The 12,781-nt window shown below is 44.5% G+C and overlaps 1 protein-coding gene across 1 annotated transcript in view; it reads left to right on the top strand.

Annotated features, from left to right (window-relative positions):
* The first annotated feature begins 3,423 nt into the window (after positions 1-3,423).
* Positions 3,424-12,781, top strand: part of gsg1l2b (gsg1-like 2b) — a 92,706-nt gene continuing 83,348 nt past the window's right edge. Inside the window, exons 1-2 of the mRNA XM_069929472.1 lie at positions 3,424-3,936; positions 4,670-4,717. Coding sequence (XP_069785573.1) covers positions 3,648-3,936; positions 4,670-4,717 — 337 coding nt within the window. The 5' untranslated portion in view covers positions 3,424-3,647. The remainder of the gene's footprint in view (positions 3,937-4,669; positions 4,718-12,781) is intronic.

Below are 12,781 nucleotides of genomic sequence, written 5' to 3'. Positions count from 1 at the left end.
CCCGATTACACTCAATAATCCTTCAGCCCTGTTCTGTGCCATTAATTCTGTATACTTCTCCATTCTGCATCTTTTAGAAAATATGACTCATTTTGCTGGTAGCAGAAAAAAAAACGAAAAAGCTTTTCTTGCCTTCTCTCTCAGCTCTAGCCTAGTTGGTAGCATCCTTACCTGATCACGTAAAGGCTCTAGATTCGAATACATTTGAAGATTCCAACACATGCATCCGGGTCTGAAAGACACCGCTGCAATGGGTTTGGATGATGTTGGGATGTGCTGGCAGAATCCTATTTGTGCATCAAAATATGTGTATTAGGTATAAATATGGTGTATAAAGGTACTGAAAAACTTTTTTTGTTGCTGTTGCTACATAGGTCCATAAAATAAACTAAAACCAATAAGTATAAATAATTTACCACATGAACGAAGAAAGACAATAAATGTAAAAGAATGGGTAAATATTGACAGTTGCAGTTAGTGCAAAGAATAATGTGATGTTGCAATGCAGATTTTTGGTCCTGGAGTAATTCTGGTAAGGGCAGTAGAGAAAGGTTCAAGAACCTGATTACTGTTAAGAAAAAAAATATTTTGAAGCTAGAGGTGCCGGCTTTGGCCTTCTGTACCTACTGCCTGACGTTAGCCACAAGAAGATAGTGTGACCAGGGTGATAAGTATCCTTTATGCTTTTTAAATTAAATTTTACATTTAAATGTATTTACAATATGGAAGAATCAGATTCTGGCCACTTGCTGCCCAAATACACCCAATTAACCTTCCAAATCTGTCAGTTTTTGGAAGGTGGTAGGACACCAGAGCACCCAGGGAAAACTTACACAGGTCACAGGGAGATTGCTGGCTACTTTCTTGAGGGGTCAATGGGTGGTAAGTCCTAAACCTCTGCACAGAGTAAGTGATTTACTGAGAGGGAGAGTGCACCATTCAGGGTGCTAATCTAATCTTACACAAGGGATTTCTGGTTCAGGATGCAACCTCACTCTTTGCCACCTGCAGCCCATCACTCTTTGGACTTTGAAATAGAAACATAGGATGTCAACGAGTCAAACAACATAGAAAAGGCCCTCCTGCCCAACACAACAATGTTGACCAAGATAGCATTCTGGGCTGGTCACATTTACTTGCATTTAATCCATATCCTTCAAAGCCTTTCCTATCCATATACAGGTATCCCCCGCTATCTGAAAGTAGGGCATTCCTATGAAACCTTTCATAAGCCGAAATGGCATAAAATGAAGTATCAATCACCATTAATTTATATGGGAAGAATTTCTGAGTGTTCCCAAACACAAAAAAAACAACCAAATAACACTTAATACCTAAAATAACACTAACATAGAGTAAAAGCAGGAATGAAATACACAGCCTATATAGAGATCAAGCATGTACAGCGTAGCTTCACTGACCAGAATAAAGAAGTCAGCAATCACACTGGAAGGCTGAGAGCAGATGGTGGTGATATGTTAGGCAGCATCTGAGGTTGGGGTGGTGAGAGGCACAGGAAACTGGGGTGTAGGAGAGAGAGGAAGAGGGTCATCAACAGTTCCAAGCTATGGCGGCTTGATGCTGAGATGCTGAAGGAGAAGGAGCTTGGTGGTGCCACTCTCACTGCTCGGGGTACCTTTTTCAGTGAAAGTGAAATCCCTCTTTGGATTTCTTTCAGTTAGCAAAAACAGGTAATAATTTAGGTCTTTCGTAAAAGCGAAATGCCGTTAATGTGAATTTTCGAAAAGCGGGGGATACCTGCATATTCTAATGACTTTTGAACATTATAATTGTGCCCATTTCTACATGCCAAGGAAGTTGAGGTAGGCCTTCTTAAAATGGCTTCCAGGTGGGGGCTGGTATAGGTAAAGATTCTTATACACTCAATATCCCAACATCCTCAGCCCAATCATTTTGAAGAGGTGGAGGTATCTCTTCAGTATCCCTCTTGACATTTTTCAATCATATTGCTTCACTAACCCAGACTATCTGGTCATCATCACACTATTGTTTGTGAGAACTTGTTTTTTTAAAAATATGCCTTCTAGATTTTCCTGCAGGGGTTTCATGGAAAGGAATTACCAGGCCAACAGAGGGGGGAAAAAATAATGAATGAAACATTACACTGACTTCCAGGAATCTCAGGCCTAAGATTGATCAGAGAATCAGCATCTGGAGTGGTATTGGGATGCTCAATCCCATGAGTTCAGAAGAAGTGGACCAACTCACATACAATCCACCCACCCATCTGGCATGACACTTCCAACCCCATCTTTGGCCTCTCCCTCCACCAACTCCCCCTCCCCCCCATACCTTCTCTCTTTATCACCTCCCCAGAGCTCCCAGGTTTTCACTCCAAATATCCACTGACCATTTTCACCCCTGCAGGCAGCCTGAACCAGCCAAATTCCTCCAGCAGTCATCTGGGGCAGAGAGCCCGGGCACACGTTGTTCAAAGGCCAGAATGGAAGCAAACTTGCTGCGCCCTCAGGTTTGAAGAATAGGGGTAACTTGTATCACTGATTTTTTTTTTAATCCCTCCAATTCAATTTATGGATTTGAGTAATGGTTATTTTTGATGCAGGTTGCCCACAACAATTAAAATATTCAAAAGTAAAAGAAGTTTCCTCCCCCCAAAAAAAGTGACAGTACTTTAAAAAGCAAGTGTGTTCACTAGCTGCAGAGCGCTCTGGCCGCACCCCCACCCCCCAACCACACAACCTACCCCCCCACCACCCCAGACTGGGAAATGGGCTTAAGTTGGTCTGGACCTCTTGGCGACAAAGAGAGACGAGGAGAGCGGTAGGAAACTCATCTCTCCCCCTCCTTAGTGAACAGCACGACCCAGCGTCGAAACTGGAACTCAGATCCAGCCATTTCCAATAAACTAATATTTATCTGCAGGGTTGTTTAAAAAAAGAAGCAGAAGCTTCTCCTAATTGCCCATACAGACTTGATCCGTTTTAGATTTGGGAGGTGCATGATATATATGGAGGGGGGTGGGAGAGGGGAGAGGGGAGAGGGGAGAGGGGAGAGGGGAGGGGGGGAGAGGGGAGGGGGAGGGGGGAGGGAGAGAGGGGAGGGAGAGGGGAGGGAGAGGGGAGGAGGGGGGTGGGAGAGGGGAGGAGGGGGTAGGAGAGGGGAGGAGGGGGTGGGAGGGGGAGGGGGGGTGGGAGAGGGGAGGGGGGGTGGTTCACCCCTTTCGGGATGTTGCAACTGAACAGTTACACTTGGGAGTTTTTTTTTAAAGGGCTGCCTTGAAATTAGAGGGGACTTGCTTGCCTGAGCCCATGATTAATGGGGGGGGGGGGGGGAAGGGTTGATGGGGGGAGGAGTGGGGCTGGGCGATAGGTGGTGCGACTTGTTGCACCGAACTGAAATTCATTGGAATGAACATTGCGCGCTGATGGGTCGAATGAACAGCGTGTGAATTGGCTGGGAGAGCAGAGAGGGGGGGAGTTTGGAGCTGCCTCCTCACCGCAAGCCCAGGGTCATACACAGCATTGACGGAGCTGCAGGGTAACCGAGGCTTGAAGGGGGGGCTGGCGAAGTGGTGGACGATGGGCTCCGAAGCCCTGGGCGGAGCGGCGGCGGCCAGTTCACAAAGTGCAGACCCGGTGCCCTGAGATTCGCTGCCACCTTACAACATGGGAATCGACCGGAGGCACCGGGCGTCCTTCGCTCTCGCCCTCAACTTTATCGCGCTGGTCTTCGGGGTCACCGCGTTCAGCACCAGCTACTGGTGCGAAGGGAGCCGGAAGGTGGTGAAGCCGTTCTGTCAAAGCAACTTCAGGGGGAAGCAGAGCAACTGCATCGAGTCCGGGAACGGCAGCCGCCCGGTCCAGTACAGCTGGGAAACCGGCGATGATAAGTATGTCATCTGTTACTTCCACGCTGGCATCTGGGTTTCCTGCGAAGAGAACATCAGCGGCCCAGGTAACCCCCGACCTTGTGCCCCCCTCCCCCGGGTGCCCAGATTACCTGGGCATTTCTGCATGCACGGATGTGGCTGTGAATCTAATACTTATTGGTCTTTAATTTGAACGCCCGGCAATAAATCTGCTTTCCTTTTCTCTATGCATTATTTCCTTAACGTTTGACCCCAAATCTTGGTCCACCCCTCTCTGCCCAGACGCCAGGTGTGTGTTCAAAGGTTGAGACTTTGCACCCCCCCCCCCCCCAAACAACAGCATCTGAAACAACTCTTCCAAAGGGGCCGCTTCCCCCCCCCCTCCCCAAGTTATTTGCTGACCATTGCCCAGGAGGGTTCCCCACTCCTGACAGCTTGGGAGGGGTGTGTTGGTCCCCACTTCTGACAGCGTGTTGGTCCACCCCCCGTCCGGCTGCAAAGCGGGGGATTGACAAATGGAGCTCGAACTTGGAAGATTTTAAATTATTTTGCTCGCTTTCCCCAAGTTTAATGTCCCACCTTGTGAAATCCCTGCATTACTAGATGTTGGGGGCCAGGAGTGAGGGGGAGAATTGTTGGGAGGGAAAAGAACCAGCTCTGGGAACCTTTGGGGGACCTGGATCCAAATCACTCGTCTTAAAGAAAGGAAACACTGGGGGGGGGGGGTATTTTGCGAATACATCTTGACTTCTACATCTTGAAACGGACGCTCTGCATCCGTATTGAAAGGACATTATTTGTTTTCTGTTGTTTCCGCAGGGGAAAAATGCAGAAGTTTCATTCATCTGACGCCACCTGCCGAACGAGGTTAGTTTCGGGTGCCTTTCCCGAAGTCGCAGCTCCGGGAATCTCACGGCGACCTTTACAAATCCTAATGCAAATCCCAGTCCCCTCCTCTTATCAAGGCAGTCCAAGCCCCTGTCCACATCATGCATTTGGAGCTGCCCTCCAGAGCTTCAGCTGAGGCTGCACAGGATTCCTCTGGCTGATCGATCACGGTGATCCAAGGAGGAGACTAGCCTAGTGTAGTGAATGGTAGTTTTGCCACCAATCCTACATCCCAAGATTGATTATTTTAAAACCAATATCTTTGGAGTAAAGGATTTCCATCTTGGGAGTTGTACCTACTGGGAACATAACTCAAGAATTTAAGGGAGCTTTGGTGCCAGAGATGCCAGTTGGAAAAGGGTTAATTTCCAAGTTTCTTCAGTGTGGGCATGCTGTTCCACAATCTCTTTTAACAGACCTATTAAATTTGTATTAAATGAGCATTATTGTCTCCATTTTTTTTTAAAAAGCACCAAGAATAAATTAAATAAACATCTATGTGTAACATTGTACTCACAATAAGTTATCCAGCTAAATAGTTTTATCCATTATTTTCCAATATTAAAATTCTGCCCCTCTGGTAATCCCTAGAAGGATATTCTATCTACTCCTTAATTACAACACTCCTCAAATCTACTGGAGAATGAAGTTTCACACCAAGTGTGAAAACTGTAAAATGTCTTCTGTGTCCTTGCGTAGTCAATCAAGATGGAATCTTTCAATTGTGAGGAAGGTTGTCAAAGTTCGCTTGCCCCTTGGAGCTTCTCACATTGCCAGAGAAAGGATATGACTCACCGTAATTGTTGGCTTGCTCTCCACGTAGTTGATGATTGGAAATCAAACACCCTGGTGTCCTTTTTGTCCACTGTCAATGTCCTTCTGATGGGATGGGCTACAGATTTGGAGATTTTTAAATTAAAAAAAAATGTAGACATAGAGGATGGTGACCGGCCCTTTCAGCCCACGAGCTCGTGTCGCCCAATTACACCCAATTGACCTGCACCCCTGGTATGTTTTGAACAGTGGGAGGAAACTGCAGCACCCAGAGGAAGCAGACACGGGCAGTATGTACAAACTCAGTGCCAGATTCAAACCCTGGTCACTGGCACCGTAACACCATTGTGTCAACTGTTCCATCCTTCGGTAATTAAGGAGAGGGTATATCTCTATTCCTTGATGTTCGTACACCATTGTCCAAGCATGCTGTCTGAATCTCTAATATTCCTTTGATGTGGCATTCTTAGTCCTCACCTGATTACTTCTGCTGTCTTTTCCAAGCTTTCAATCAATTCATTTTTGATCCTGGCATCTATTCCTCCAACCCAGTCAATATATAGTGCCGTGGACTTCCGCTAGACTGTTTTTGAGTATGACCATTCTCAGGCCTAACTTTGAATGTATCTCCTTGTCTACTGTAAACTGCTTGTGAATTATATTTTTCCCATATTATGAAACATTAGCAGAAATACACCATGCTTTGTGAAGTGTCTTCATTTCTTTACAGAGACTAGGAAACCACATTGATTTATCTCTACATTTTAGACAAAAGCAATCCATTGGTCTTGGGATGCATAAGCCAATCCTTAAAAGAATCCTTTTCCCAACCAACAGTACTTTGCTTTATTTTCTTGCATTGTTAACCATTTCAAATTTTGCAATTGACATACAAAGAATACCAACTGTATCCTCTCCCAAATGGTTCCCAATTTAGGAGTACGTGATTATCTTGACTGAACTCCTGTGTGATCTTTCTCAAAATTATTTACATTTGAACATCTAGCATCAAACCTGTAACTCTTCCTCCTTAGCTGCTTACCCACTGTTCTTTTTTCACTTTCCATTGCACCATCTTATATATGCACTTATAATTTTATTCTTTTGCTACCTGGATAGCATGCAAAGCAATTTCTTCGTACCTCAGTGCTTGTGACCATAAACCTTTCAATTTAATGCTTGCAACCAGTTGATGACTCTTTAGCTTATTCAGATGTTTCCTCAATTGTATATAGTTATCATTGTCGGTTGTATATATGGAGCTGGCCCAGCCACGGAGGACTCATACCCTATGACTCCTCCCCCGTGGTCCTGGGCCATAAAGGTCGTCACCTTTCCCTTGCCGCCATTCCTATTCTGGGATCTGGGCCAGCAAGATTCTTCTGTGTATTTAAAGCCTATCATTTCCTCAGCTTCTCTCTGTAGTTACTGGTAGTGCCCTACATGTGCTTACCTTGCAGTTTCACCATCTCTCCCTGACCCACCTCTGTATCTTGTCTGGTCCACTCAAATTTCTGCCCCGGCTTCCCTTGCTGCCCCACACAGGCTCAGAATTCTGCATGTCATTCTGACTCTGAGGGTCAGGATCTATCGGCATTTGGATGTGCATGGACGGATTAGATGTACCCAGCATGGCTTTGTGGTGGGAGATTGTATCTTGGGAACTTGACAGAGTCTTTTGAAGAGGTGACCATGATGAATGTTGATGGCAGACTTTAGAATGTGGAAATCTACAGCACAGAACAGGCCCCTTCAGCCCACAGTGTAGTGGTGACATGATAACCTACTATACCATATGACACTGCATCATCCTCCATTTTTCTCAGTTGCACCTACCTAAAGGTCTTTTCAAAGATCCTATTGGATCTGCTTCCACCACTGTTACTGGCACCCACCACTCTCAGTATGAAGAACTTGCCTCTTACATCCCCCCTGTACTTACTCCCAAGCACCTTAGATTTCCCCCCCCCCCCCCCCACCTGATGTTACCCATTTCAGCCCAGCCCAGGGGAAAAAGCCTCTAGCCATCCACACAATCGATGCCTCATCATCTTGTACACCTCTATCAGGTTACTCCTCCTCCTCCATCACTCCAAGGAGAAAAGACCAAGTTCATTCCACCTATTGTCACAAAGCATGCTCTGCAGTCCAGGTGGCACCCTTGTAAATCTCCTCTGCACTCTCTCCGTCTGGACAAGATCCCGCAGGGCAGGCTAGCCTGTAGGGTGAAATCCAAGTGGTGCTGGCCCATTGAGTTAAAAACTGACTTACTGGAAGGAGTCATAGTCGTGGAGGGATGTTTTTCTGATTGGTGGCCTATGAGCCGTAGTGTGCCACAGGGGTTGGTGCTGCGTCCACTGCTGTTTGATAGCTATGTCAATGAGTTGGATGGCAATGTACTTATTGTGATTAGGAAATGTGTGGATGACTCCAAAACTGATGGTGTAGTGGACAGTCAGTAAGGATATCAAAGTTTACAACTGGATCTAGATCAGTTTGGGAGACTCGCACCACCAGGTTCAGGAACAGCTGCTCCCACTCCACCATCAGACTTAACAACAAACTCAATCAGGGACTCATTTAAGGATTCTTATTTTTGCATTTCATTCATTTTTAAAATTTTCTCTATATTGTACAGTTAGTTTATTTACATTTCTTTACACATTTGCACATCTTCATTTGTTTACATGAGCATATTTGAGTTCTTGGGAATCACTCTCTCTGAGGATCTTTCCTGGACCCAACACACTAATGGCATCATGAAGAAAGTACGTCAGTGCCTCTACTTCCTTGAGAGTTTGCCAAGTTTTGGTATGACACCAAGAAACCCTGGAAAATTTCTATAGGTGTGCAGTGGAAAGTGTGCTGACCAGCTGCATTACAATCTAGTGTGGGGACACCAATACCCCTGAGTATAAAGCCCTCCAAAAGATAGTGAACACAGCCCAGGATATCACAAGCAAAACCCTCCCCACTATTGAGAACATCTACAGGGAACGCTGCCATCGGAGAGCAGCAGCAATCATCAAGGATCCACACCACTCAGGATGTGCTCTGTTCTTACTGCTGACATCAGGAAAAAAGGTATAGGTGCCACAAGACTTGGACCATCAGGTTCAGGAACAGCTGGTACCCCTCCACCATCAGACTTCTCAACCAGGGACTCATTTAACATCTCTGACTAGTGCACTTTAGTGATTTCATTCTATTCTCTATATTGCACAGTCAGTTTGGTTACATTTGTTATCTGTTATAGTTCTTTATTTACATATGTACATGATGTACAGTTTTATTGGCACTACCTAGAAGTGGTCAATATGCCTGAGATAGTCTGATCTTGGAAGTTAAGCAGGCTCAGGCATGGTCAGGTGAGACTGCCTTGGAACACCAAGTGCTGTAGGTTTCTTTGAGGGGCGCTGGACAAAGTGGTGCCTTGAGGTACACAAAAGTTACAGAATTTCATGTATGTTACATTCTAAATGTAACATGACAATAATGGAACCTTTACCTTTAATTCTGCCTCGCCCGTATGAAAAAAAATCTCGCAGGTGTATGTGATGTCATGTATGCCCTCTGACAATAAATCTGAAATCTGTTGTTCAATTTTTCTGAACTTTTTCAGTTTTCAACTTGAAATTATCTTCTTTAAACATTAAAGAACATTTTTTTTAAATGATCGAAGTTCGTAGATCAATCCAGTTTCTTTTATCTCTTGTGCAAAACACAGCCTGCTGGAGAACTCAGTGGGTCAAACAGCATCAGTGAGAGAAAAAGAACTGTCAACATTTCCGACCGTAACCGTAGTGCCAAGGGGAGATTATTTTTTTTTCTTGTGGAGTGCATAGTCGTATACCGCAAATCTTCAAGGCTATATCTGATATTCGTACAATCTCCCAATGGAACATAAAATGTACAGCTCATGTCCGTGCAAACACGATAGCGTGTATGGTTGGTGTAGCGGTTAACACAACGCCTTTACAGCACCAGTGATCGGAACCGGGGTTCGAATCCCACGCTGTGCAGAATTTGTATGCTCTCCCCGTGTTTGCGTGGGTTTTCTTCTGGTGCTCCGGTTTCCTCCCACCATTTAAAATGTACTGGAGGTTTATCTTAATGGGGTGTAAATTGGGCGGCGTGGACTCGTGGGCTGAAATTTTAAATTTAATGTCCAACTAAAATTTTGCTGCTTGCATGTGATAAATATCCCTCTATTCCTTTCAAATTGATTTGTCCATCCTGAAGTCTCTTAAAGGCAACTATTGTATCTGCTTCTAACACTACACATGGCAGCCTGTTCCAGGCACCAATTCACTCTCTGTGTAAAATATTTGTCCCACACATCACCTTTAAACATCCCCACCCCACACCTTAAATGCATCACCTTTAGTGTGTGATGCTTTTATCCTGCGGAAAAGATTCTGTTGCTCACCCTATCAATGCCCTCATGATCTTGTAAACTTGTAGCAAGTTTCCCCTCAGCTACCTACACTCCATAGAAAAAATAACCCAATTTTTTTTTTTATGGAGCATGGTAACAGACCCTTCCAGCACATGAGTCTACTCCAACCAAATACAACCATGTGACCAATTAAGCTAAGAACGTCATACTTTCTTCCAATGTGGGAAGAAAACCGAAGCACCTGGAGGACGTGGGGAGAACATAGAAGCTCCTTATAGACAGTGACAGATTCGAACCTGGTCACTTGCAATGGTGTTGTGCTCACTGCTGCACTTAATATTCTGCCTTCAAGTTTGTCCAACTTTTCCTGCTAACATCTTGGTGGAGCACCTTCTATATCTGCATATTAATTTGAATATTACCTGCGATTTGTGATGAATTAATCACAGGCATATTCTCCATTCAGGTTACATGGCAAAGACCTTCTCTACATCTTCAAGGTTAAAATAAACATGCAGGCAGAATGAGAAATGAAAAGAAATATAAATTGCCTGGTTAGTGATGATCAGCTTATTGGAATGAGACCATTTTTGGGCCCACAAACCATCTTGTCTTAATTTACAAGATAAATACTAATTTTAAATTAATTTCATTCCTACTTGGGATGGAACAACATTGTGAAATGAGGGTCTGTGCTGTAATGTTTTTTTGTTCTATGTACTTTAACACCATGTAAATAATATTTTTATTTAAATTCTGAGCATCCACTACGCTCTATTAAGCTAAACACGATCTGCTGGAGGAACGCGTCAAGTTGAGCAACATTAGAGGAAGAGAGAGAATGGTCAATGTTTCAGCTCAAGCCCTTCTCCAAGACTTTGTGTTAATGCCTTCTGCATCCCTTTAAGTAGGGATGTAAACGGCTGTGGTGTTGATGATGAAAGGTTGAGCTGGGATGGAAACGCAATCTAATTGCTGTTTACCAGGCTATGGCAAATGAGGCATCGGTCTTCATCGATCTTTACCTACTCTCATCTACCTGAGGGATCGGAGCAGAATCGGGACACAAACTAAGGAAGATGAATGGTTGTGGGAAGTCCTCCCCACTATCGTCAACATTCTGTATGGATTATCTGGTGCTAGCTTGAGCATAGCTTGGCTTTTTTTGTGCTGGGATGGTATGCTCCTCTCATCTTTTGATAGAAATTGAGGGTCTTGGAGATAGACCCTAAATTTCCAATAATAATAGTTATATACCAGATGTTTCTGGAAATCTTTTATCTCTATAGTGTGGCATGTTGCTGTAAACAAGTGTTTGCTTCATGGTCCTCTCTGACTGCCACCCTTGCCTTTTTTATAAGCTCCTCTCCCATTATTTCAAGTTTGGCTTGCTTGTGAAGGGAGATTGACCTCATTGTCCCCTGCTGTTGAGGATGATTGAATGTCATTCTCTCTCAACCATATTAAGACCGCAATTTTAGCAGTGAAAAATCAAGTTTAACAGTATCTCTCTCCAACATTGTACCTGGATCCAGCCAAATCCTATCGAACTGCAGTGAGGCAGTAAAGGCGAGAATTACTTAACCATATTGTTGCCTTTTTGGAACCATCCGTTCTTAGCTGCAGAATGAATAATTTATGAATTATCTGATTGATTCTTCATTCAGAGGTTTTTTTTTCTCTGTCACAACAGTATTATTGAAGTATCTGACACCCTTAAAACCCCTCTCATTCAGATGTACCTGCCATTTCATTGTTGTTACGTAAAATATAGTCACCACAAATTCATCTACTGCATCCTCTACATTGGACATACTGGGCGCAGACTGGGAGAATGCTCCTTTAAGCACCTCTGCTCTGTCTGCTACAATAGCTTGGATCTCCCATTGGCCACTCATTTCAATTCCCCTTCCCTTGCTGACATATTTATCCATGGTGTCATGCTCTGCCAGCCTTCCACAAATTGGAGGAACAACACCTCATCTTCCATCTGGGCACCCTCCAACCGATGGTATTAACATCAATTTCTGTTAAACCTAGCCCTCCCCCCCCCCCCCCCCACCCATGCTGTCAACATTCCCCAAGTGCGCTGGCTGTCTCTTTCGCTTCCTCCCGCGCTTTGCTCTGTCGTTCTCTTTGCTCTATCTCTCATTTCACAGAGCCAAAATCAATTCTCACTTCTCTTATCATATCCAATTAACACATTTTGGACTCCTTCCCATGCTAGTCTTCAGTCTTTATTCTGATATCTTGTTCTTTGCTTATAACTTGAAGAAGGGCTCAGGCCCAAAACATTGGCAATATATCTTTACCTCCTATGGACACATCTAGACCAGCTGAGTTCCTCCAGCATTTCTGTGTGTGTTTTCCTACAAACACCATGTCTGCGGACTTCTTGTGTTTCACTACATTTAATGAACTGCCTTGGTAAAATGAACCCAAATTTTGGTCGGTGGATAGTTTGTGAGGCTCCCATCACTGTTTCTGCTTGGTTTATTTCTGAATACTCCTTCTCTCAACAATAATAGGCTGAGCATTCCCTGGAATCAGCAAGGATGCTAGACTTTTTCAATGAGGCTTTGAGAACGTCTGAGAATCTTTTCCTTAAACTGCCTGGTAATCGCTTCCATTACCTACAATAACAGAGACGTCCCAGCAGCCAACCATTTCAGTTCTGTGTCACATTCCACACTCACATGGCTGTCCATGGCCTCATGCACTGTCCCACCAAGACTACCTGCAAATTGGAGGAACAGCTCCTTATTTTCCGTCTGGGCACTCTCTAGCCAGATGGCATTCACATCGATTTTTCCGGTTTCCAGTTCTCCCTCCCTCCCTCCAACCAGCCATCCCTCCACCCTTGATCGCTG

Source organism: Narcine bancroftii, chromosome 3 (assembly GCF_036971445.1).
Source record: "Narcine bancroftii isolate sNarBan1 chromosome 3, sNarBan1.hap1, whole genome shotgun sequence".
Classification (NCBI taxonomy): domain Eukaryota; kingdom Metazoa; phylum Chordata; class Chondrichthyes; order Torpediniformes; family Narcinidae; genus Narcine; species Narcine bancroftii.
This window is presented reverse-complemented; position numbering and strand designations above follow the sequence as displayed.